Raw genomic sequence first — 19,452 nt, 5'->3', positions numbered from 1 at the left:
AAGGGAGGTCATATTGAGGAGGGAGCAAGCTTGTTTTCTGCTGCTCCAAAGAATAGGACACAGAAGAACAGAGGCAAACTACAGGAAAAGAGATTCCATTTAAATATTAGGAAGAGCTGTTTGACAGCGGAACACACTCCCTCAGAATAATGGCATCGCCTTCCTTGGAGGTCTCTAAACAGAGACCGGATGGCCATCTCTCAGGGATGCTTTGATTGAGAGTTCCTGCATGGCAGAATGGGGCTGGGCTGGATGGCTCTTGGGGTCTCTTCCAACTCTAGGATTCTAAGTCACGCTCTCATAGAATCCTAGAGTTGGAAGAGAGCCCAAGAATGGAGTGTGACTTGCCCTGGGGATCTCATAGTGGCGTTAGGGGGACCCTAAGGTGAACCTCTGTCATGGAGATTCCTTGGCAGTGTTTGTTCAGAGGGGGTTTTGTATTGCTATCCTCAGGCTGCAAGAGTGTGACTTGCCCTGGGTCACCCAGTGGGTTTAATGGCAGAGTTAGGACAACCCTCAGGTGACCCTTTATCAGGAGGTTTTCTTAGCAAGGTTTGTCCAGGAGGGGTTATCCCTTGCCATCTTCTAGAGAGGCTGAGAGAGTGTGACTAAGAAGCATAGCATGTGACTCACCCAGGGGGACTCATGGTGGAGTTAGGGTGACCCGAAGACGGCCCTGTCATGACCTCCTCATGTCAGTGTGGCCTTCCATTAATGGCTGGTGGAACAGCCCAACACTGGAAGAGGGGTGGTTGGGGGTCTTTATTTCTGGGCCATGGCCGCCCTGTAATGGGGTTTTTCTTGCAAGGTTTGTTCAAAGAAGGTTTGCCAAAATTGCTTTCCTCTGGGGCCGAGAGAGTGTGACTTGCCTTAGGTCTCCCAGTGGGTTTCCATGGCTCAGATGGGAATTAAATCCTGGTCTCCAGAGTTGTAGTTGAATGCTCAGACCATTATTGCATGCTGGCTCGTGGTGGTGGTGGTGATGATGATGAATTATCAATTGTCATCTTACTGTTGTGTGCCTTCAAGTCATTTCAAGCTTCTGACAACCCTAAGGTGAACATATTATGGGTTTTGTTGGCACATTTGTTCAGAGGAGGCTTGGTATTGCCTTCCCCCAGACTGAGAAAGTGTGACTTGCCCACTATAACCCAGCTGGTTTATGTGACGGAGCAAGGAATTGAACCCGTGTCCCTAGAGTAGCAGCCTGACACTGAAAGCACTACGCCACCTTGCCTCACAATAAATAATTATAATTATTTAATTTGAATTATTATTGTCATCTTACTGTTCTTGTGTGCCTTCAGGTTATTTTATGGCAACCTCAAGGTGAACCTACGATTGGTTTCTGGGGGTGGGGTGCTATTGACTTCCCTTGAGGATGAGAGGATGGGACCTGCCCAGGGTCACCCGGTGGGTTTCCGTTGCAGAGCTGGGATTCAAACCCTGGTCTCCAGAGTCAAGGCCAACACTCAAACTCTTGGCATATCCTTTCCCACCTTACCCTCAGCAAACTCTTTTTGCCTTCCTTTTCAGATCCCAGATGCTGTTACAGGCTACTACCTGAATCGGGCCGGCTTCGAAGCTTCCGATCCGCGCATGTGAGTCCGGATGGGTGGAAGTGGGGTCTTGTGGTCTCCCCAAGAGTGGCACAAAGGGACATTTAGATGCCACCTCCCCCCCCCCAGATCCCTTCACAGTCTCCGGACCTGGTTTTGGAGTGGCCATTCTCTGGTCCTGGGGCAGGGAGTTCCACCGGCTATTTGTTACAGCTGAGGGAGGAGGGTCCCTTGTGGTGTCTTCCAGAGTGGTACCACAGGTGGCCTAGAGGGTCATTTTGATGCCAAGCCCCTAAGCAAAGCTCCTTAGTTTTGCAGTGGTTATACTCTTTTCCCTGGGGCAGGGAGTCCCACAGGTTACTTGGGTACAGCAAAGAGAAGGGTGTCCGCTGTGGTCTCCCCCAGAGTGGCACCATAGTGATACAGAGGGGCATTTAAATGCCACCCCGCCCCCAGCAAGATACCATCATGCTCCTGGTTTTGCTGTGGTAATTCTCTTGTCTTGTGGCAGGGAGTTCCACAGGCTACTTCTTACAGCAGAGAGAGGAGGGTTCCCGTGGTCTCCTTCAGAGTGGCACCACAGGTGACACAAAGAAATATTTAGATGCCAGCCCTCTTAGCAAGATAGCATGGTCTTTGAGCCCGGTTTTGCAGTGGTCATTCTCTGGTCCTGGGGCAGGGAGTCCCACAGGCTACTTGGGACCAGCGGAAAGAGGGAGATTCTTTGTGATCTCACCCTAGAGTGGCACCACAACTAGCACAGTTTGATGCTTCCCCTGTAGGATCATGGTCTTTGAGCCTGGCTTTGTGGTGGTCATCCTCTGGTCCTGGGGCAGGGAGTCCCACAGGCCACTTGAGCACAACAGAGGGAAGGGTTCCTCCCCTCCTTCATTGCCCCCCTGACATTCTGCCCCCTTCTGCCTGCAGCATCCGCCTGATCTCCTTAGCTGCCCAGAAGTTCATCTCAGATGTGGCCAACGATGCCCTCCAGCACTGCAAGATGAAGGGCACAGCTTCAGGCAGCTCCCGCAGCAAAAGCAAGGTAGGTGCACTGCCCAGGAAGGGGGCAGGAGGGGTAGTTGGGTTGCCCACTCCCTGCCCACTCCTTCCTAACTCCTTGCCTCCCTGCAGGACAAGAAGCACACACTGACCATGGAGGATCTGGTCCCTGCCCTCTCCGAGTACGGCATCAATGTCAAGAAGCCCCACTATTTCACCTAGTGTTCCTTTGTGGGGATGCTGGGTATTGCAGCATTAAAGACCTTCTCTGTAATGTATCACTGCTTCTCCCTTTGCCTTTCCCTGTGACTATGGCAGTGCAACCTTCCTGTTCAACCATTTGCCACCAGTGACATGAGGCTCCTGATGCCCCCCCCCCTCCGATGCCCTGTGGAGGGTCAGAGGCTATGGGAAATTGGAGGGCTGGGGTTTCCTCTACCTAGGTCAAATTCTCTCCCCGCAGGAAGACTGTCGACAGTAATGTATTACTTATAATTATTTCCATTGACAGAGACATCCCTTCATTACATTTTGACTATACCTGATTGGAGACACGTGTGTAACATTGGTGAAAGGGGGTCCCTCTAAAAGGGGGGAGAGTTACCACGTTCCAGTGCAGGCTTTCTCAGGGATTTAGGGGCACAGAAAAAGAGAAGGGAACCCTAAATGCCCCCCAGACTTGCAAGGCCTTGCATACAGAGATCTGGCTTGCAGTTGCATCATAAGAGCCATCTAAGGTTGGAGTGAGTTATTTTAGGGGTGTGAAAAATGCAGCCCTTGAAAATGGAAAGGAAACTTGGGCAGGGAGGGCAGCAAATACGACAGGTGTGGGGATCTGGAGGTAAGATGCTTAGACCTGAATCTAAAGGCAGCAAGGGTAGACAGCATTAGCTGTTGAAATGAGTAGTCAATTTTGCTGCTTCAAACACTCTTAGAATCCTTGCACTGGAAGAGATCCTCAGGGCCCATCCAATGTAATCATTTTCTGCCATGCAGGAAGACACCATCAAAGCACTGTCATGCAGAAACACAGAATCAAATCACCCCTGACAGATGGCCATCCAGCCTCTATTTAAAAACCTCCAGACTACATCACTCTGAGGCAGCAGTATCTTCCTCCACTGTCAAAATAGCTCCTACTGTCAGAAAGTTCCTCCTAATATTGAGGTGGAATCTCTTTTCCAGTATCTTGAATCCATTACTCCAAGCTCTGTTCTCTGGAGCAGCAGAAAACAAGTTTGCTCCATCGTCAGTATGACATCCATTCAAAGACATAAACAGGGCTCTATCTTATCACCTCTTAACCCTCTCTTCTCCAGGCTAAGCACCCCCAGCTCCCTAGGTCTCTCCTTATAAGGCATGGTTTACATATCTTTCACCATTTTGGTCGTCATCCTCTGAACACATCCCCCTTGAATTCTGGTGCCCGAAACTGTATGCACTATTATTCCAGGTGAATCCTGACCAAAGTGGAATAGTGATGCTATTACTTCCCTCGATCTAGACACTATACTCCTGTTGATGCAGCCTAGACTCATATTGGCTTTTTTAGGTGCTGCTGATAAGCAGGCCCTCTATTCCTTCATCCAATTTGTTGAAATTCACTGTGAAGTCAGAGGCTTTCACAGCCGGCATCCATAGTTTTCCGTGGGTTTTCCAGGCTATGTGGTGGCATTCTGGAAGAATTTATTCTTGACATTTCACCTGTATCTGTGGCTGGCATTCACCCTCTGGAGATGCCAGCCACAGATGCAGGCAAAACATCAAGAATAAATTCTTCCACAATGCAGCCACATAGCCCAGAAAACCCACCGAAAACTAGGTTGAAATTAATTTTGTTAGTTTTGGGCCGGATTTCTGATCAGATAATAGAATACTGTGTTGTTCATCTCTTGGGCACCGGGGCAAAAGTAGAAGCAGCTCCCTGCCCCATGAAAAATGGTTCTGTTTTCAATATCACAAGGGCTTTTATTGGGTGCCCCCTTGGGGGCTGCGTAGAAAAGAGTAAAAACAACGGTGGAGGAGCAAGGCGGCGTGCACTGGCAGAATGCAAGGGGGCAGCTTACAAATGGAGTTCTGGTGGTTATAGGGGGGTCTGTTAAAGGCAGCACAGGGGGGGAGGCGTTAAAAAGGCCAAGGCAGTTTGCAGTCCCATCCCCTCCATGAATCCCTCTGCCCAGGGAGGGGGGGGGTCCAGGCGGTGGCAGGTTCATCTGTACCGTTTTGGCGCTTCCATCCCGTCCAGAGCACCTCCCAAAAGGCACTTGGGGCAGCTCTGTGGGTAGGGAGGGGTGGCATGTGTGGCAACCCCTTCCCAACGCCCCCCTCACTTCTCCTGCATCTTCTCCAAGATGGGGACGATCATATCAAATTTTGGGCGCTTGGCAGGGTCTTCATTCATGCAGATCTTCATCAGCTTGCAGATGTGAGGGGAGATGCCCGGTGGAATGGTGGGCCGCAGCCCCTCCAGGGCCACCTGGGAAAACACCGGGCAAAATGAGCCGGAGTGGCATGTGGTGGGGTGCCATACCCTTGTGGGTATCCCTCCCTCACCCTCACCTTCATGCCAATCTCCATGTTGGAGAGGTCAGCGAAGGGGACCTCCCTTGTCACCAGCTCCCACAGCAGCACCGCAAAGCTCCACATGTCCGCTGAACGCCGGTTGATCTCCTCCGCCTTCTTCTGCAAGGCTGTTTGTGGGGGAGAAGACTAAACCCTTAGAATCATAGAATCACAGAGTTGGAAGGGACCTCATGGGCCATCAGGAAGTTCCTCCTGAAATTTAGGTGGAATCTCTTTTCCTGTAGTTTGAATCCATTGCTCCTTGTCTTAGGGCTTGAACAGACAGGCCAAAATAAAGCTGCTTCATGTCGCTTTGGAAGTATGCTGTTTAAATGACATACACATCCTAAGAGGCCAGAAGCTGCACCAAAACTGTACTCCAGTCCTTAGGACTAGAGCGTGGCTTTGACATGGCTTCTGGCCTCTTAGGATGCATATGTCATTTAAACAGCATACTTCCAAAGTGACCCGAAGCAGCTTTATTTTGGCCTGTCTGTTCGGGTCTTTAGTCTCTGGAGCAGTTTCCCTTTTCAATATGTTCTCCCTTCAAAAAACCGGCTTGCTCCATCCTTAATATGACACCCCTTCAGATATTTAAACATGACTATCATGTCCCCTCTTAACATTCTTTTCAGCAGACTAAACATTCCCAGCTCCCTGAGCCATTCCTCAGAGGGCTTTGTGGTTTCCAGACCTTTCACCATTTTGGTTGTCCTCTGGACAGACTCCAGCTTCTCAACATTATTTTTTAATTGAGGACTTGACAGTTACTCCAGGTGAGTCTTGCCAAAGCAGAATACAGTGGTACTATCACTTCTCTTGATCTAGACACTATATTCCTCTTAATGCAACCAAGAATTGCATTTGCTTTCTTGGCTGCTGCATCACACTTGACTCATGTTTAGCTTGTGGCCTGCTAAGATCCTAGATCCCTTTCATATGAACTGTAGTCAAACCAGGTGTCTCCCATCCTATATCTATTTCCTTTTTTCTGCCTACGTGTAGGACCTTACCTTTCTCCCTGTTGAAATTCATTTTGTTAGCTTTGGCCCAGCTTTCTAGTCTATTGAGGTCATTTTGAATTTTAATCCTTTCCTCGGGGGAATTAGCAACCCTGCCCAGTTTGGTATCATCTGCAAATTTAATCAGCATGCCCTCTATTCCTTCATCCAAGTCACAGATAAAGATGTTGAATAGCACAGGGCCCAGTACAGATCCCTGTGGCACTCCACAAGCAGGAGCAATAGGAGAGGCCCCAGCAGTCCCAGGTGGTGTGAACCCTCAGGGTGGGTGGATGGGTTGGTTCCTGGGTGGCACAGGGCCCTGGAACACAAATACATTGCTCTCTCTCTCTCACTTGGTTGGCACCATATAGCATGCCACAGCTGTGTACCCTGGCCAAGGCCTCTCCATGGCAGAAATGTGAGTGCTGCTGAAGGGTGACCTCTCCCTCTCCACCCTACATGGGGAAGTAGGATAGTAATTCCAGGCCTTCCTCACCCTCAGGTGCCACCCAGGCTGGGGCATACATCCTGCCAGGGCACTGGAAGGAGAACTTGACGTCAGCCATGCTGATCCGGGCCGTCATGTCTTCATCTATCTGTGGGAGAAGAGGGAGAAGCACTGCAGCTCTGGGGCCAACTCACAAAAGCCCCCCCACACACACACACACAACCCCGCTGTCAGGCACTCACCATGATGCTGCGGCTGTTGAGGGCATGGCGGGGGATGAGGGGCTCTAGGGTATGGAGGAAGGCCATGCCACGCGCAACGTCCAGTGCAAACTTCACTGCCTGGCTCTGATCCACCACAAAGTCTGCCAGGAAAAGGACAGGCCATCAAAATGACAGTTGCAGCAAAGAGGGTTGTGGTGTAGTGGAACGATGGAAGTAGGGTTTGGGCACTCTGGCATTTGGGAGTCCAGCAAATACGAAAAAGATGGGAGCATATGGGGCAGGGCCTGGTAGAACAGGTCAGGCTAGGCTGGTAGCCAAGGCAGGGCATTCCTAGCCAGGGACCAAAGCAGAGACTGGATGGCCATCTGTTGGAGATGCTTTGATTGTAAGTTCCTGCATTGCAGGGGGATCAGACTGGATAGCCCTTGTGGTCTCTTCGAACTCTGATTCTATGTTCGGTCCTGAATGGACCCAGATCTACAAACATGAGATGTGGTACAGATGGAGCGCCAGGGAAGAACAACTGGAGCAGCATTGTTCAGTGGGGAAAGCCACCAGGGATTCTTGGGGTAGGCAGAGGAACAAGTCAGGAAAAGAGATGGGAGGCAGAAGTGACCACAGAGTGTTCTGGTTCAGTACCACATGCCCTGGCAACACAGTCTGCGGCAAAGACAGGTGGGGAGAGAAACCAGGATGGCCACAGCAGTGGAGCAGAATGGAACACCCTGCCCAAAAGAGACTCACTGGTGCCCTCATGGAGGACATTGTAGAGCGACCCGTAGGGCATCCAGTGGGTGATGATGATGGGGTGGGGTGCAGGTGGTGACTGGCAGGCACCCAGGACTGGCAGCACATTGGGGTGAGAGAATATCCTGTTGAAGGCGAGAAAAGAAGGAGGGAAGAGGGCAGTGTGTGATCCCAAAGTGTCCTCTGCCATTCCCTGGTGCCAACCCCATGCCCTCTACCTCCTGGTGCCAACCGAGAGATCCTTCCAGCCCTTCTACTGAAGCCCCAGAGCAGGATGCCAGCTGAAGGGCACAAAGGGCAGCAGGAGAAGGCCCTTTTCCCACCCCTCTGATACTCACTCCGAAAGTGAGGCTGAAGGCTGGCCAGAGGAGGTGGGCTCTGGCATGGCCTATGGCCCAGTCAGCCTCCTCCTCACCTGAGCTTGGGGTACTCCTCGTTGAAGTCACGGCTCTTTCGAGTGGACCAGTCTCGGATCCTGAGGACCTTGATGACAATGTCGTTACCCTGCCAGCGCCCCTTCCAGAGCTGCAAAGGGAAGAAGAGGAGAGGCCCCTTAGAAGCTTGCCCCCCCCTAGGACCCCTAAAGCACTCGGGGGCAGGAAAGGCCCCCACCTCTCCGGACTGATTCTCGTTGAGCTTGTGGCCCAGGCTTAGTTGCCGGAAGTCGATTCCCGCCAGCTTGTTCAACGTCCCGTTCCCTGGGGGCAGGAAAATGGGGAGGAGACTGTCAGGGCAGGAGAAGTGGGTCCCATCATTATACCCCTTGGCAACCCCCCTCCCAGCCCCTATACTTACGGGGCCGTGTCCGGGTGGTCCCCTTCCAGAAGGTGTCCTTGTAAGGGATGCGGGTGAGGCTTTGGCCCAGCTTCTCTGCACGCTCTGGGGCAGGGGGAGAAAAACAGGTCAGGAACACCAAAGGGATCCCAAAAATGGCATGTGCCTCATCCGCACTCCTTTCCACCCGCCCCCTGGTTTTCCCCTGCAAAGGACAGACCCTACAAATGCAGGTGTGGATCCACACCAAAAGCACTCCGTGGCAGGGATGACACTGCAGGAAGGGGGCAGAGTGAGGAGGAGCCAAATTGAGGGGACACTCCCCTGTTTTCCAAGGGCCTACAGATGCCATCTGAATGCCTTCCTTTTGACCCCTACCCACCAGTTTGCTGCCTAGGAGGGAGGTGAGGGCAGGCATCAGGGCCTTGCTTGCCCGCAGAGTTCTCTCTCCAGCAGAGTGCCAAGGTGGAAAAGATTTCTAGGGGGAAGGGTTGGAGGTTGCCCCTCATCCCACCCCCAGGGAGCCAAACCTGGGCTGACCTTTTAGTAGGTCCCGCAGGGGGGGCTTGGCCTTGTCCAACGGGGTCTCCCCATACTTATTGCAGATGCTGACCAGACCTCCAGCCATCACCAGGTCCTGGGAAAAGGAGAAAGAGCAGCATTATGGGGGGCAACGAAAGGCATGCCGGCTCTGAATATGCACTCTCTGGGGGTTCCAAGTGGGCTCCCCCCCTCCAGGGAAGTTTCTTTTGGTCTGCTGGAAGAGTCTGGGGAATCTGAAGGGAGCCCGCCAACGAAGAAGGGGGGGCATAGTTTGGCTCTGCCCCATGCCAGCCCCCCACCATGAGCCCCCACTCACCTCGGCCACTTGTTCCTGCCCCCAGAAACAAGCATAGTGGAGGGGGCTGTTCCCGTGTTCATTGACAGCATTGATGTCGGCCTTGAACTGGATTAACTGGGGGGAAGAGAGCCAAGGGGAGAGTCTGACTCCTGGCACAGACCGCAGAGGGTCCCAACAGTGGGTGCCCAGAGGAGGTGGGTGGGTTGGCACCAGCAGAATGCCCTTGGATCCCTCCTGCCTCCCCCCCCCCCACTTACCTTCTGGACAATGTCTCGGTGACCGTGGCTGGCGGCCAGGTGCAAAGGGGTGTCGTCCCCCCGGTTCATGACGTTGATGCGGGCACCACGCATGACCAGCATGTCCACCACGCTGGAGCGACCCTCTCGGCAGGCCCAGTGGAGAGGGCTGAAGCCATGGTCATCCCTGCAACGACGGGAGCATTGGCTGGCATCCCTACCAATGGTGGCAGCTGGCATAGGTTAGCATCCCTACCACTCATAGTGCCAGGCAAGGGGGGGGGCTGTTGTCGCTCTTCAGCAGGATCCCTTCCCTACTTCCCTCCCTCTTGGTTCTTCCCATTTTGGGTGGGAGGAGAAAGAGAGATGGCGGCCAGCTGGCCATAAAAGGACATCTGAGCCAGGAAGCGGCAAGAGACAACACAGCTAGTCTGCCCACCCAGCCGGGCAGAAAGCCCCCCTCTCATCACCACGCGACTTGCAATGCCAGTCAGCCTCTTAGTGGGATCTCCTTTAGTGGACATACTCCCTCCCACCCATTTCTCTGTCTGTCGGAGAGAGAGAAAGTGCAATGCTGCCCAGAGTGGCAGGGAACATTGAACACCAAGCAGACTGACCCTTGAGAACTCACTCCCAGCAAAGGGAATTCTCACTTTTCTCACAAGGAGACTATGCTAAGAAGCTCAATGGGACAACCAATGGAGATTCTTCTCCATCACCTTCTGTGTGGTTGGCAACGCTCTGCAGACAACTGCCATGCCTTCTTCCCTGCTTCGATTTCAAGGCCGAGCATGCCCAACTCTTCCCATCTTTCGCCTTCTCATCCCCTTAACCGCCCTCCAGCTACCACCACCACCCCAGTCTATTCTGAACAGCAAAGCACCAGAGGTGGCAACCAGAACCTGTCTCGTGGCTAGCAGAGAGTGTGAAGGGCTTTGGACCTTTCTAGTGTGGTTGCTGGTGGACCCCAACATTGGACTGGCACCCTCTTCCATGGGGCAGGGAGGAGAGCCAGTGCCCCCTGTACCCATATCCCCTGTCACCCACTGGATGGTCCAGTGCTAGCCATCCTGGGGCAGGCACTAGCCACTTCTCCAAATAAAGTCCTGGCAACCCCACAAGAGTCGCAGAAGCAATGCCCACATCCCCTGCCACCCTCTGGATGGGCCAGTTTTAGTCCTCTTGGGGCAAATACTAGCCACTTCTCCAAATAACGCCCTGGCAACCCCACAAAAGAGAAGCAGTGCCCTAGATGGGCCTGTGCCAGTCCTCCTGGGACAAACACCAGCCACTTCTCCAAATGAAGTCCTGGCAACCCTGCAAAAGCGTCCCAGCAGCAGTGGCCACATCCTCTGCCACCCTCTGGATGGGACAGTTTTAGTCCTCTGAGGCAAACGCTAGCCACTTCTTCAGAGAGAGAAAAAAATCTGGCAACCCCACAAGAGAGTGTCAGATGCAGTGCCCATATCCCCTGCCACTGTCCAGAGGCTGGAGATAACGGGATGCCCACCTGCATGCCTGCGTTCCTTTCATGCACCCCCCACAGCCCCACTCACCCCTGATTCAGGTCATTCTCTGTGTTGTCCAGCCAAAGGCGCACGGCCACGGCGTTGCCCTCCCGGCACTGGGTGAAGATGTCGTCCATGGCTGGCACCCAGTGGTGGCTGGGTGAATGGGCGGGAGTCCTCCTGCACAAGGGGAAGGCAAGGAGGGGGCTCAGTATACCACCAACCCTCCCATGCCAGCCCCCTGAAATGCCCAGCTGCCCCAAAACAGGAAGGAGGTGGCCGGGCAGTGGTTGCCCACAGCTCTATCTTGGCCTTGCAGCCACTGGCCCTTCCGCTGACCCAGGAAGCTACTTCTCCAAGGGAGCAGAGGGGGCCAGCTTGGTGCCCCCCCCCCCACGGCCAGCCGCTGGGCCAAGGGCAAGTGGCCCACAGAAGCCTTTGGCCACAGATGATGGGGGAGCAACTCAAGGAGGGGCAAATGAAGGGGCCAAATCGAGGGGGGCCAACTGGGGGGCACCTCAAGAGGGGCAACCTAGGTGGGTCAACTCAACAAGGAAAGCCAGGGGGCAACTCAGGAGGTGCAAGTCAAGGGAGCAACTCAGGCGGCCAACTGAGAGGGGGCAACTCAAAGTGGGGGGCAAGTGGCCCAGAGGAGCCTTTGGCCATGACTAATGGGTGCCTCTGATGGGGGAGCAACTCAGGGCCCCAAATCAAGGAGGGCAACGGGGGGCATCTCAGGGGGGCAAGTAGAGGGGGATAACTTGGGGGAGGGGCAACTCAAGCGGGGCAACAGGCAGCATCTCAGGGGCAATTCAAGTGGGGCTATGGAGAGCATCTCGGGGGAAGAACTCAAGGAGGGGACTGGGAGGCAATTTAAGAGGGAGCAATTCGGGGGGGGGGATTGACAACCCAAAGGGGGGCAACCTAGGTGGGCCAACTCAGGGAGGGACCAAGGGGCCCATTCAAAGGTGAGAAACCAAGGGGGGCAACTCAAAGAGGCCAATTTCAGCGGGGCAACTGGGGGGAGGCAACTCTAGGGGTCGTCTCGGAGGGGAAGCAATTCAAGGGGGGCATCCCAAGGGGTCTCCTTAGAGGGGGCCCCTTCAAGGGAGAGCAAATCAAGGGGGGCATCTCAGGGGTCCGTCCAGGGCCAGCGCCCCCTCCCCAGGGTCTGCCCAGACCCCTTCCCGCCTTGGCTCACCCTCCGGCGGCGGCGGCGCCTGGCTCTCTCTCCCTTTCTCTGGCGGCGGGGCTCTTTGGGGCGTCGGTCCCTGCCTCCCTCCCTCCTTCCCGGCAGCGACCCCTGGCGCCGGGAAGCGGGACTGCAAGGGCGGCGGCGGCGCTGCTGTCGTCATCGCCGACGTCACAGGGAGACCCCGGGGGACCCCTTCCTGCCTTTGCTCACTCCCAGGGGCTTCCCCCGCAGCCCTCGCCCCCCACGCCCCGCTTCCTGCCTCTTTTGGGGGCAAAGGAGACCCCCGCCGCCCCCCAGTCGCGGCCTCCCACCGACAGGGGGCGCCCTGGGCAAGCAACCGGGGTTTGCCTCACCGGATGAGCAGGGCTTCCGACGGCGTGTGCCGGGAAAGAGGAAGGCAGCGCCGGGGACCCTTTTTCCTTTGCTTCCCCAGAGTGTGCCTACCTCGCGGGGCTGTCGTTTGCGGAGATGTTTGCGGAGTGCGAGTGGGACGAGGAGCAGGGGCCCGGAAAGGGAGCCCAGCAGAGGAGCCCCAAGAGGAGCCCCAAAGTGAGTGGGGACCCGAGGGGGCCTGGAAGGGGCTTGGAGGGGGTCTTCCTGCATGGCCAAAGAGGGTTGGACCACCGGGTGGCCCCCTTGGGAATCCCTTCTAACTCTAGGCTTCCATGTATTCCTGCATGGCCAAAGAGGCTTGGCTGGATGGCCCTTGGGTCTCTTCAAGCTCTAGGCTTCTATGTACTGTACAGTAAAAGAAAGAATTGGGCCGGATGGCTTCTCAGCCTATCTTCCAGCTCTATGTGTTCCTGCATGGCTAAAGAGGGTCGGCCTTGATGGCCTATTAGGGCATCTTCCAGCTCTGGGAGTTTATGTGTGCCTGAATGGCCAAAGAGGTTTGGGCTGGATGGCCTCTTGGGGTCTCTTCCAACTTAAGGATCTTATGTATTCCTACATAGATGAAGGGGGTTGCACTGGATGGCCCCTTGGAGTCTCTCCCGACTAGGCTTCTCTGCATTCCTGCAGGTCAAAGAGGCTTGGACTGGATGGCTGCTTGGGGTCTCCCCCAACTCTAGGATTCTGTGTAGAGAAATATTGTAGCACTTTTGAGATTAACTGAATGAAAGAAAGCAGTTGGCAGCATGAGCTTTGGTGGGCTTAAGTCTACTTCCTCAGGTCCATTTGTATTCCATATCCATATTCCTGCCACCAGTCCAACTCCCTTCTGCCATGCAGGGATACACACAATCCTAGAGTTGGAAGGGAGTCCAACCCTCTTGCTGCCAATTGCTTTCTTTCAGTTAGTCTCAAACATGCTACAAGAGCCTTTTCCATACTGATTTTACAGACTAACATGGCTGTGTGTTTGAATTCAGCCATATACTGTGTTGTCCATCAAAATCATGTCCACTTTTCCCTTCCACCAATAAGGCCATCTTTGATCAAATGGCTGATGGGGAAAAGCTCTATTTGTAACAGGTATGTATCTGAGGAAATAGACTTAACAAGAGCAAGTATGTTCTTATACTGCTTTTACTACTATAGACTTATATCTATGAAAGTTCATGCTGCCAACTTCTTTCTTTCAATTAGTCTCAAAGATGCTACATAATCTCTTTGCAGAATGATTATACAGACTAACATGGCTATATCTTTGAATTCTAGGATTCTATGTATTCCTGCCTGACAGAAGGGGGTTGGACTGGATGGGCCTTGGGCTCTCTCCTAACTTTAGGATTCTTTGTTTTCCTGCATGGCCAAAGAGAGTTGGACTGGATGACCTTGGGGTCTGTTCCAACTCAAGGATTCCATGTATTCCTACATGGCAGAAGGGTTGGACTGGATAACCTGGGGGTGGTCGGGATTGGAAGGGGCTGGAGGGTGACACCCTTTTTCCTCCTCTATGACCACTAACTCCCCTTTCTGACAGGGACCCCCCAGAGGGAACACCCCCGCACCCCGACATCTCCTCCTGGCCACCCTGCGCCGCCTGGAGGGCTTAGGACCCCCACCAGGGGAAGCCCCTGGGACCCCCTCATCCAGTGACCGGGAGGAGGAGTTGGAGGAGGAAGGAGGTGCAGGGGGCCTCAAGGACCCGGAAGATGAGCCGTCACGGCGGGTAAAGAAGCGACGGAGGACACGGCGGCTGCAGGGACAAAAAGAGAAGAAGGAGCAGCTTCTTCATCCTCCTGGGGATGATGGTAAAGTAGTCCCTTCTCCTCTCCTCCTTTACCTCCCCCTGGTCCTGGTGGGCAGAAGGTGAAAGACACTCAGAAGGGACAGGAAGCATTTTAGGAGGCTTCTGGACCCGTCATTGGAGGGTAGGGTCCTTTGGATGGCTCCCTTGGGTTATGTCTTCCTGCATGGCAGAATGGGGTTAGACTGGTTGGCCCCTTAGGGTTGCTCTAGGAGTCTAGATATTCCTGCATGGCAGAAGGAGTTGGACTGGATGGCCCTTGCGGGGGTCTTTTCCTTGGCAAGTTTCTTCATAGGTGGTTTGCCATTGCCATCCTCTGAGGTTGAGAGAGTTTGACTTGTCCAAGGTCAGCCGATGGGTTTACAATTGGGATTTGAACCTTGCTCTCCAGAGTCCTAATCCAGCACTCAAGCCACTACACTACAGTGGCTCTAATACTAAACTAAGTTAAGATTAAAACTCAATATTAAAAGGCAAATGTATAACAGAATAGAGCAGAAATGTAAGACTACAAGTTGAACATGAGTCAACAGTGTGATGCGGCAGCTAAAAAGGCCAATGTGATTGTAGGCTTAATAGAAATATAGTGTCTAGATCAAGTGTCACTCTATTCTGCTTTGGTCATGCCTACCTGGAATAATCCTGTGTCCAGTTCTGGGCATCACAATTCAGGAAGAATGTTGAGAAACTGGAGTGTGTCCAGAGGGGGCAACCAAAATGGTGAAGGGTCTGAAAACCATAAAGCTCTATGAGAAGAAACTCGGAGAGCTGGGTATGTTTAGCCTGGAGAAGAGATGGTTGAGAGGTATGATAGCCCTGTTTAAACATTTTGTCATATTTTGGATGGAGTAAGTTTGTTTTCTGCTGCTCCAGAGAATAGGACATGGAGCAATGGATGTAAGATACAGGAAAAAAGATTTCAACTAAACATTAGCAAGAACCTCCTGACAGTAAGAGTTATTGGAAGGTGGGACACACTTCCTCGGAGTGTGGCGGAGTCTCCTTCTTTGGAAGTTTTTAAGCAGAGGCTGGATGGCCATCTGTCAGGAGTACTTTGATTGTGAGGTCCTGCATGGCAGGGGTTGGTGGTCTCTTCCAGCCCTATGATTCTGTGATCACTAGTAACCATAACCACAAATTAGTACATAGTTCAACTGCTTGAAAATCCATAAACAGTTTCCATTCTTTCAGAAAATGTGCCGTTGGCCCACAGCAGTCTGTATTTCTGCCCAAGCAAAGCAGCGACAGCATCACCATTGATGGCTGAAAAGAAGGATGGCACTGCCAAGCCCAGTGCTGACTCCAAGAACCCCAGGACTGAGGAGGGAGCTGCCAAGGAAAGTCCAGGGCAGCCTATGTTGACCAGGAAGCAGTGGAGGAACCGCCAGAAGAACAAGCGGCGGCAGAAGAACAAATTCAAAGCCCCGGGGGAACAGCGGAGTGACCCCGGGGGGGAGCCAGGGGACCACTCCCAGCCCCCTGTTGCAGAGGAGCCCCCCAGCAGCCCAGAAGAAGGAGAGACGGTTCTTTCAGAGTCCATTGCGGGCCGGGCAGCATCCCTGCGGCTGCGCATGGCGGAGCGCCTGGAGGCCGCACGCTTCCGCTACCTCAATGAGCAACTCTACACCCTGCCCAGCCGGGATGCGGTGCAGCTTTTTCAGCAGGACCCAGAGGCTTTTGCCATCTACCACCGGGGCTTTGCCCGGCAGATGGCTCGCTGGCCTGAAAAGCCCGTCCAGCGCCTTGTGCGCTACCTGCGCAACAGGTAAGCTCCCTGGCTGGGGTCCTCTGGGTGCCACGTCATGGTTTGGACAACATGTGCCGAAACAGGGAGAGGATGGAGCAAGCTTGTTTTCTGCTGCTCCAGAGACTAGAACACGGAACAATGGATGCAAGCTACAGGAAAAGAGATTCCACTTTAACTTTAAGAGGAACGTCCTGACAGTAAGAGCTGTTCAACAATGGAATACATTACCTTTAGAGAGTGATTGAGTCTCCTTCTTTGGAAGTCTTTAAGCAGAGGCTGTCTGGGATGCTTTGATTGAGAGTTCCTGCATGGCAGAATGGGGTTGGACTGGATGGACCTTAGGGTCTCTTCCAACTCTACGATTCTAGGCGGGCTTCATTCAGAGCAGGGCCAGCACTGGCTCATAATTGTGTTGTCCCTGCACTGATTGAAATCCAGACCAGCCTCCCTGGTGGCAGCCTGCACCTCTGAGAACAACCCCTGGTATAAAGAGACAGCCGCCTCATCAGAAAGAATTCCTGGCTGCCCAGTGCCTTGCAGATCTCCTGCCCCATCAGGTGCACCTGGACAGCCCAGTCCTCTGAGGCTCCCAGGGCTCTGGCCTGATCCCTTGCAGCCATCGGGGTTTGCACAACCCACGTAGAAACAGAGAGGGGTGGGCTTCCTTCAGAACAAGGCTGAATCTGGCTCCTAATTCTCTCACTCTCTGCACTGTTTGAAATCCAGACCAGCTTCCCTGGTGGTGGCCGACTTTGGGTGTGGCGACTGCACACTGGCACGCAACCTCCGGAATAGGGTGCATTGCTTTGACCTCGTGGCCCTGGACCCACGCGTCACCGTCTGTGACATGGCACAGGTATGCTCCAGGGGGTGGAGGGTGACGGCCCCCATTTGCTATGGTTGAGACTCTTCTGGGCTCACCAGTCTCCCTGAGAAGGCCACTGGGCACCATGGGTGGTTATCCCCTCCTCTACCTGTCCTTTTTTCTCACCCCCATCCATTCCCCAGGTCCCCCTGGAAGGTGAATCGGTGGATGTGGCTGTCTTCTGCTTGGCGCTCATGGGAACAAACGTGCAAGAGGTCCTGGCAGAGGCCAGCCGGGTGCTACGGATGGGGTAAGGGGGTCCTTACTGGCAGAGGTGGGGGCAGCTGCTTTGCTGATTAGTTACGCTAGCCCCCCCCCCAAATAGTCCCAGTGCCTGCCATCCAATCAGCCCAGAAAATAAGGTATTTCCAGTGCCTCAATGGTGGAGTCATACCATCATTGGAATAATTCCACAAAGAGAAAATTATTCCAGAGCAGTGGTTCCCAGACTTTGGTCCTCCAGATGTTTTGGACTTCAGTTCCCAGAAGCCTTAGCTGGCTTGGCTAACAGTCTGCAGTCCTGGGAGGTGAAGTCCAAAACACCTGGAGGACCAAAGTTTGGTAGCTGCTGTTCTCGAACAAAGTACAATAACATCCAAAATCTACAAAACAGGGATACCTTTATGGGACCAAACAAAATGCACAAAATATGTGATGCAAGGTTTCAGAGCACCACAGGCTTCTTCATCAGGCAAAGGTGTTAAAAACCAAACAGGAGTGAGAGAGAGAGGGAGAGAAACCGATGATGCTGGAGTCATAGGCCTACATTTTGTGAAGATATTGTTATAGTTGCTCTCAGTTAAGCTGGTATTCAGACCTCATCTGGAACACAGTGCCCAGTTTGGGGCACCACAGTTCCAAAAGTATGTTGAGAAACTGGAGCATGTCCAGAGAAGAGCAACCAAAAGGGTGAAGGGTCTGGAAACCATAAAGCCTTAGGGAGCTGGGGATTTTTAGCCTGGAGAAGAGATGGTTAAGATGACTGTGTTTAACTACTGGAAGTTAAATACACTTTCTTCATATTCACTGTGGCTCCTTTTTGCCCCCCCCCCCCAAAAGCCAGATTGGGGCCGCTGCGTGAGATTGCCATGTCCCCAATCTGGCCAGGAAAGGGGCGGCCTGTATAGTCCCATAGTTCAGTTTTGGAGGGCAGGAAGTGGGGTGAGGGGAATAATTTGTGGGGTTCAGGAAGGCCTCCTCCACTTCCACTACTCTTCCATGAAAATACATTCATCTCTCCCTATTTGTGGATTTGATTAATATGTTCTCTCCAGGAATATCTAGGTCCTCCAGTGTCACTCTCTGCTCAGCTTTAACCAAATGTTGCACTGAAAGACCTAGACTTCCTGACAGTGAGGGCTGTTCAACAGAGTCCTTCCTTGGAGGCTGTCTTTAAGCAGAGGCTGGATGGCCCTCTGTCGCTGGGGGTGCTTTGATGGAGAGTTCCTGCATGGCAGAAGAAGGGAGTAGGACTGGATCGGGGCCCTTCTTGGGGTCTCTTCCAGCTCTATGATGCCTGTCAGACATTGACCACAGAGCTGCGCTGGAGGACCTAGAGGTTTCTAGAGAGGTGTCCTCTCAGGTGAAAACATGGTGTTTGGGGTATTTGTGGCTTCCCCATATTCCTGGGGGTCTTGTGCCCCTAACCCCAGCGAATGGGGAGGGACCAGCTTCAAAACTTTCAGGGAAGCCTTCCCAGGCATTACCCTCTTTGCCGCCTTGAGTCCTTATATTGGGAGAAGGGCGGGGTATAAGGAAGTAATAATCATCATCTTTATTGATTCCATTTCTATCCCGCCTTTCTCTGGGGAGGGGCCCAAGGCGGCTCACGGGAAAACTTGATCCGACGTTATTGAATGGGTCATTGTTTGCATGTCTATTTAGGCTGTACTAAGACGTCTTGTGTTGCGTTGTTTTGCGGAGCGTGTGCCGCAGCGGGCGGCTTCCCTTTCTTCTTCTTCTTCGCTTCCCATTCCTTCCGGAGGCGGACTTTCTAGGAAGCAGAATATAATGCAGATAGTTTTAGCTGAAAGGGCGGCGGGTAAATTTTCAGCGCTTTATAAATAAAATAATAATAAGGGAGGTGCTTAATGGATACAAGATGGCGGCCACTCTTCCGCCGTCTCCATGGCAACGGAGGGCCGGGTTTCTGACCCCTGACCTTTCCCCTCTCCCCTCAGAGGGACGCTTCTGGTGGCGGAAGTGGCCAGCCGCTTCCCGGACATCCGGGCCTTTGTGGGGGCCTTGGCCCGCCTCGGCTTCGCCCTGCGCTCCAAGGTAAGCCCCGCCTCCTCCCGTTCCCTAGGCGCTATTGACTGAAGGGGCGGGGCCACGCGCCCTTAGCCCCGCCCACTCCGACTCTCTCCCTCCTCCTTCCGCCAGGACCTCTCCGGCAGCCACTTCTACACCTTCGAGTTCGCCAAAGTGGGGCCGCTTCCGGCCAAGACGAAACCACTTCCTGGTCTGGCGCTCCGCCCCTGCCTCTACAAGCGGAGATGACGTCGGTGGGCGGGAGTTATCCGTTCGTGACCAATAAAAGCTTTCGGCGGAGC

General features: G+C 53.5%; 5 protein-coding genes across 5 annotated transcripts in view; 3 read left to right on the top strand and 2 right to left on the bottom strand.

The window, feature by feature from the left end:
- Positions 1–2,836, top strand: part of TAF10 (TATA-box binding protein associated factor 10) — a 141,334-nt gene extending 138,498 nt beyond the window's left edge. Inside the window, exons 2-4 of the mRNA XM_042460266.1 lie at positions 1,537–1,601; positions 2,487–2,601; positions 2,691–2,836. Coding sequence (XP_042316200.1) covers positions 1,537–1,601; positions 2,487–2,601; positions 2,691–2,780 — 270 coding nt within the window. The 3' untranslated portion in view covers positions 2,781–2,836. The remainder of the gene's footprint in view (positions 1–1,536; positions 1,602–2,486; positions 2,602–2,690) is intronic.
- The window catches only part of FHIP1B (FHF complex subunit HOOK interacting protein 1B), a 620,510-nt gene that overhangs the window by 226,155 nt on the left and 374,903 nt on the right, over positions 1–19,452 (top strand). The window lies entirely within an intron of this gene.
- CCKBR (cholecystokinin B receptor) overlaps positions 1–19,452 on the bottom strand; it is a 540,140-nt gene that overhangs the window by 238,968 nt on the left and 281,720 nt on the right.
- On the bottom strand, positions 4,506–12,238 carry ILK (integrin linked kinase). The gene is made up of 13 exons (XM_042460256.1): positions 12,104–12,238; positions 10,951–11,082; positions 9,416–9,581; positions 9,177–9,272; positions 8,858–8,954; positions 8,339–8,422; positions 8,156–8,241; positions 7,959–8,068; positions 7,541–7,668; positions 6,815–6,936; positions 6,621–6,720; positions 5,118–5,248; positions 4,506–5,034 (listed from the first exon to the last, which is right to left on the bottom strand). Exons 2-13 carry the CDS (start codon positions 11,037–11,039, stop codon positions 4,885–4,887), a joined length of 1,359 nt encoding a protein of 452 aa, XP_042316190.1. The 5' UTR covers positions 11,040–11,082; positions 12,104–12,238; the 3' UTR covers positions 4,506–4,884.
- RRP8 (ribosomal RNA processing 8) lies at positions 12,303–19,450 on the top strand. Its single transcript, XM_042460255.1, has 7 exons — positions 12,303–12,646; positions 14,022–14,292; positions 15,480–16,053; positions 16,762–16,891; positions 17,044–17,150; positions 19,081–19,177; positions 19,283–19,450. The coding sequence occupies exons 1-7, from the start codon at positions 12,566–12,568 to the stop codon at positions 19,397–19,399; spliced, it is 1,377 nt and encodes a 458-aa protein (XP_042316189.1). The 5' UTR covers positions 12,303–12,565; the 3' UTR covers positions 19,400–19,450.

This window comes from Sceloporus undulatus, chromosome 3 (genome assembly GCF_019175285.1).
Source record: "Sceloporus undulatus isolate JIND9_A2432 ecotype Alabama chromosome 3, SceUnd_v1.1, whole genome shotgun sequence".
NCBI classification, from domain to species: Eukaryota; Metazoa; Chordata; class Lepidosauria; order Squamata; family Phrynosomatidae; genus Sceloporus; species Sceloporus undulatus.
The sequence above is the reverse complement of the archived record's forward strand: the minus strand, read 5'-3'. Positions and strand labels throughout refer to the sequence as shown.

Excerpts from the sequence above, each read along its gene's own strand:
- ILK (XM_042460256.1), bottom strand. The coding sequence starts at position 11,039 with ATGGACGACATCTTCACCCAGTGCCGGGAGGGCAACGCCGTGGCCGTG. Across the intron at positions 8,242-8,338 it reads GACCACCCGGACACGGCCCC|GGAACGGGACGTTGAACAAG; the intron begins GTAAGTATAGGG and ends TCCTGCCCCCAG. Across the intron at positions 7,669-7,958 it reads GAGGAGTACCCCAAGCTCAG|GATATTCTCTCACCCCAATG; the intron begins GTGAGGAGGAGG and ends CGCCTTCAACAG.
- RRP8 (XM_042460255.1), top strand. The coding sequence starts at position 12,566 with ATGTTTGCGGAGTGCGAGTGGGACGAGGAGCAGGGGCCCGGAAAGGGA. Across the intron at positions 14,293-15,479 it reads TCATCCTCCTGGGGATGATG|AAAATGTGCCGTTGGCCCAC; the intron begins GTAAAGTAGTCC and ends CCATTCTTTCAG. Across the intron at positions 19,178-19,282 it reads GCTTCGCCCTGCGCTCCAAG|GACCTCTCCGGCAGCCACTT; the intron begins GTAAGCCCCGCC and ends TCCTTCCGCCAG.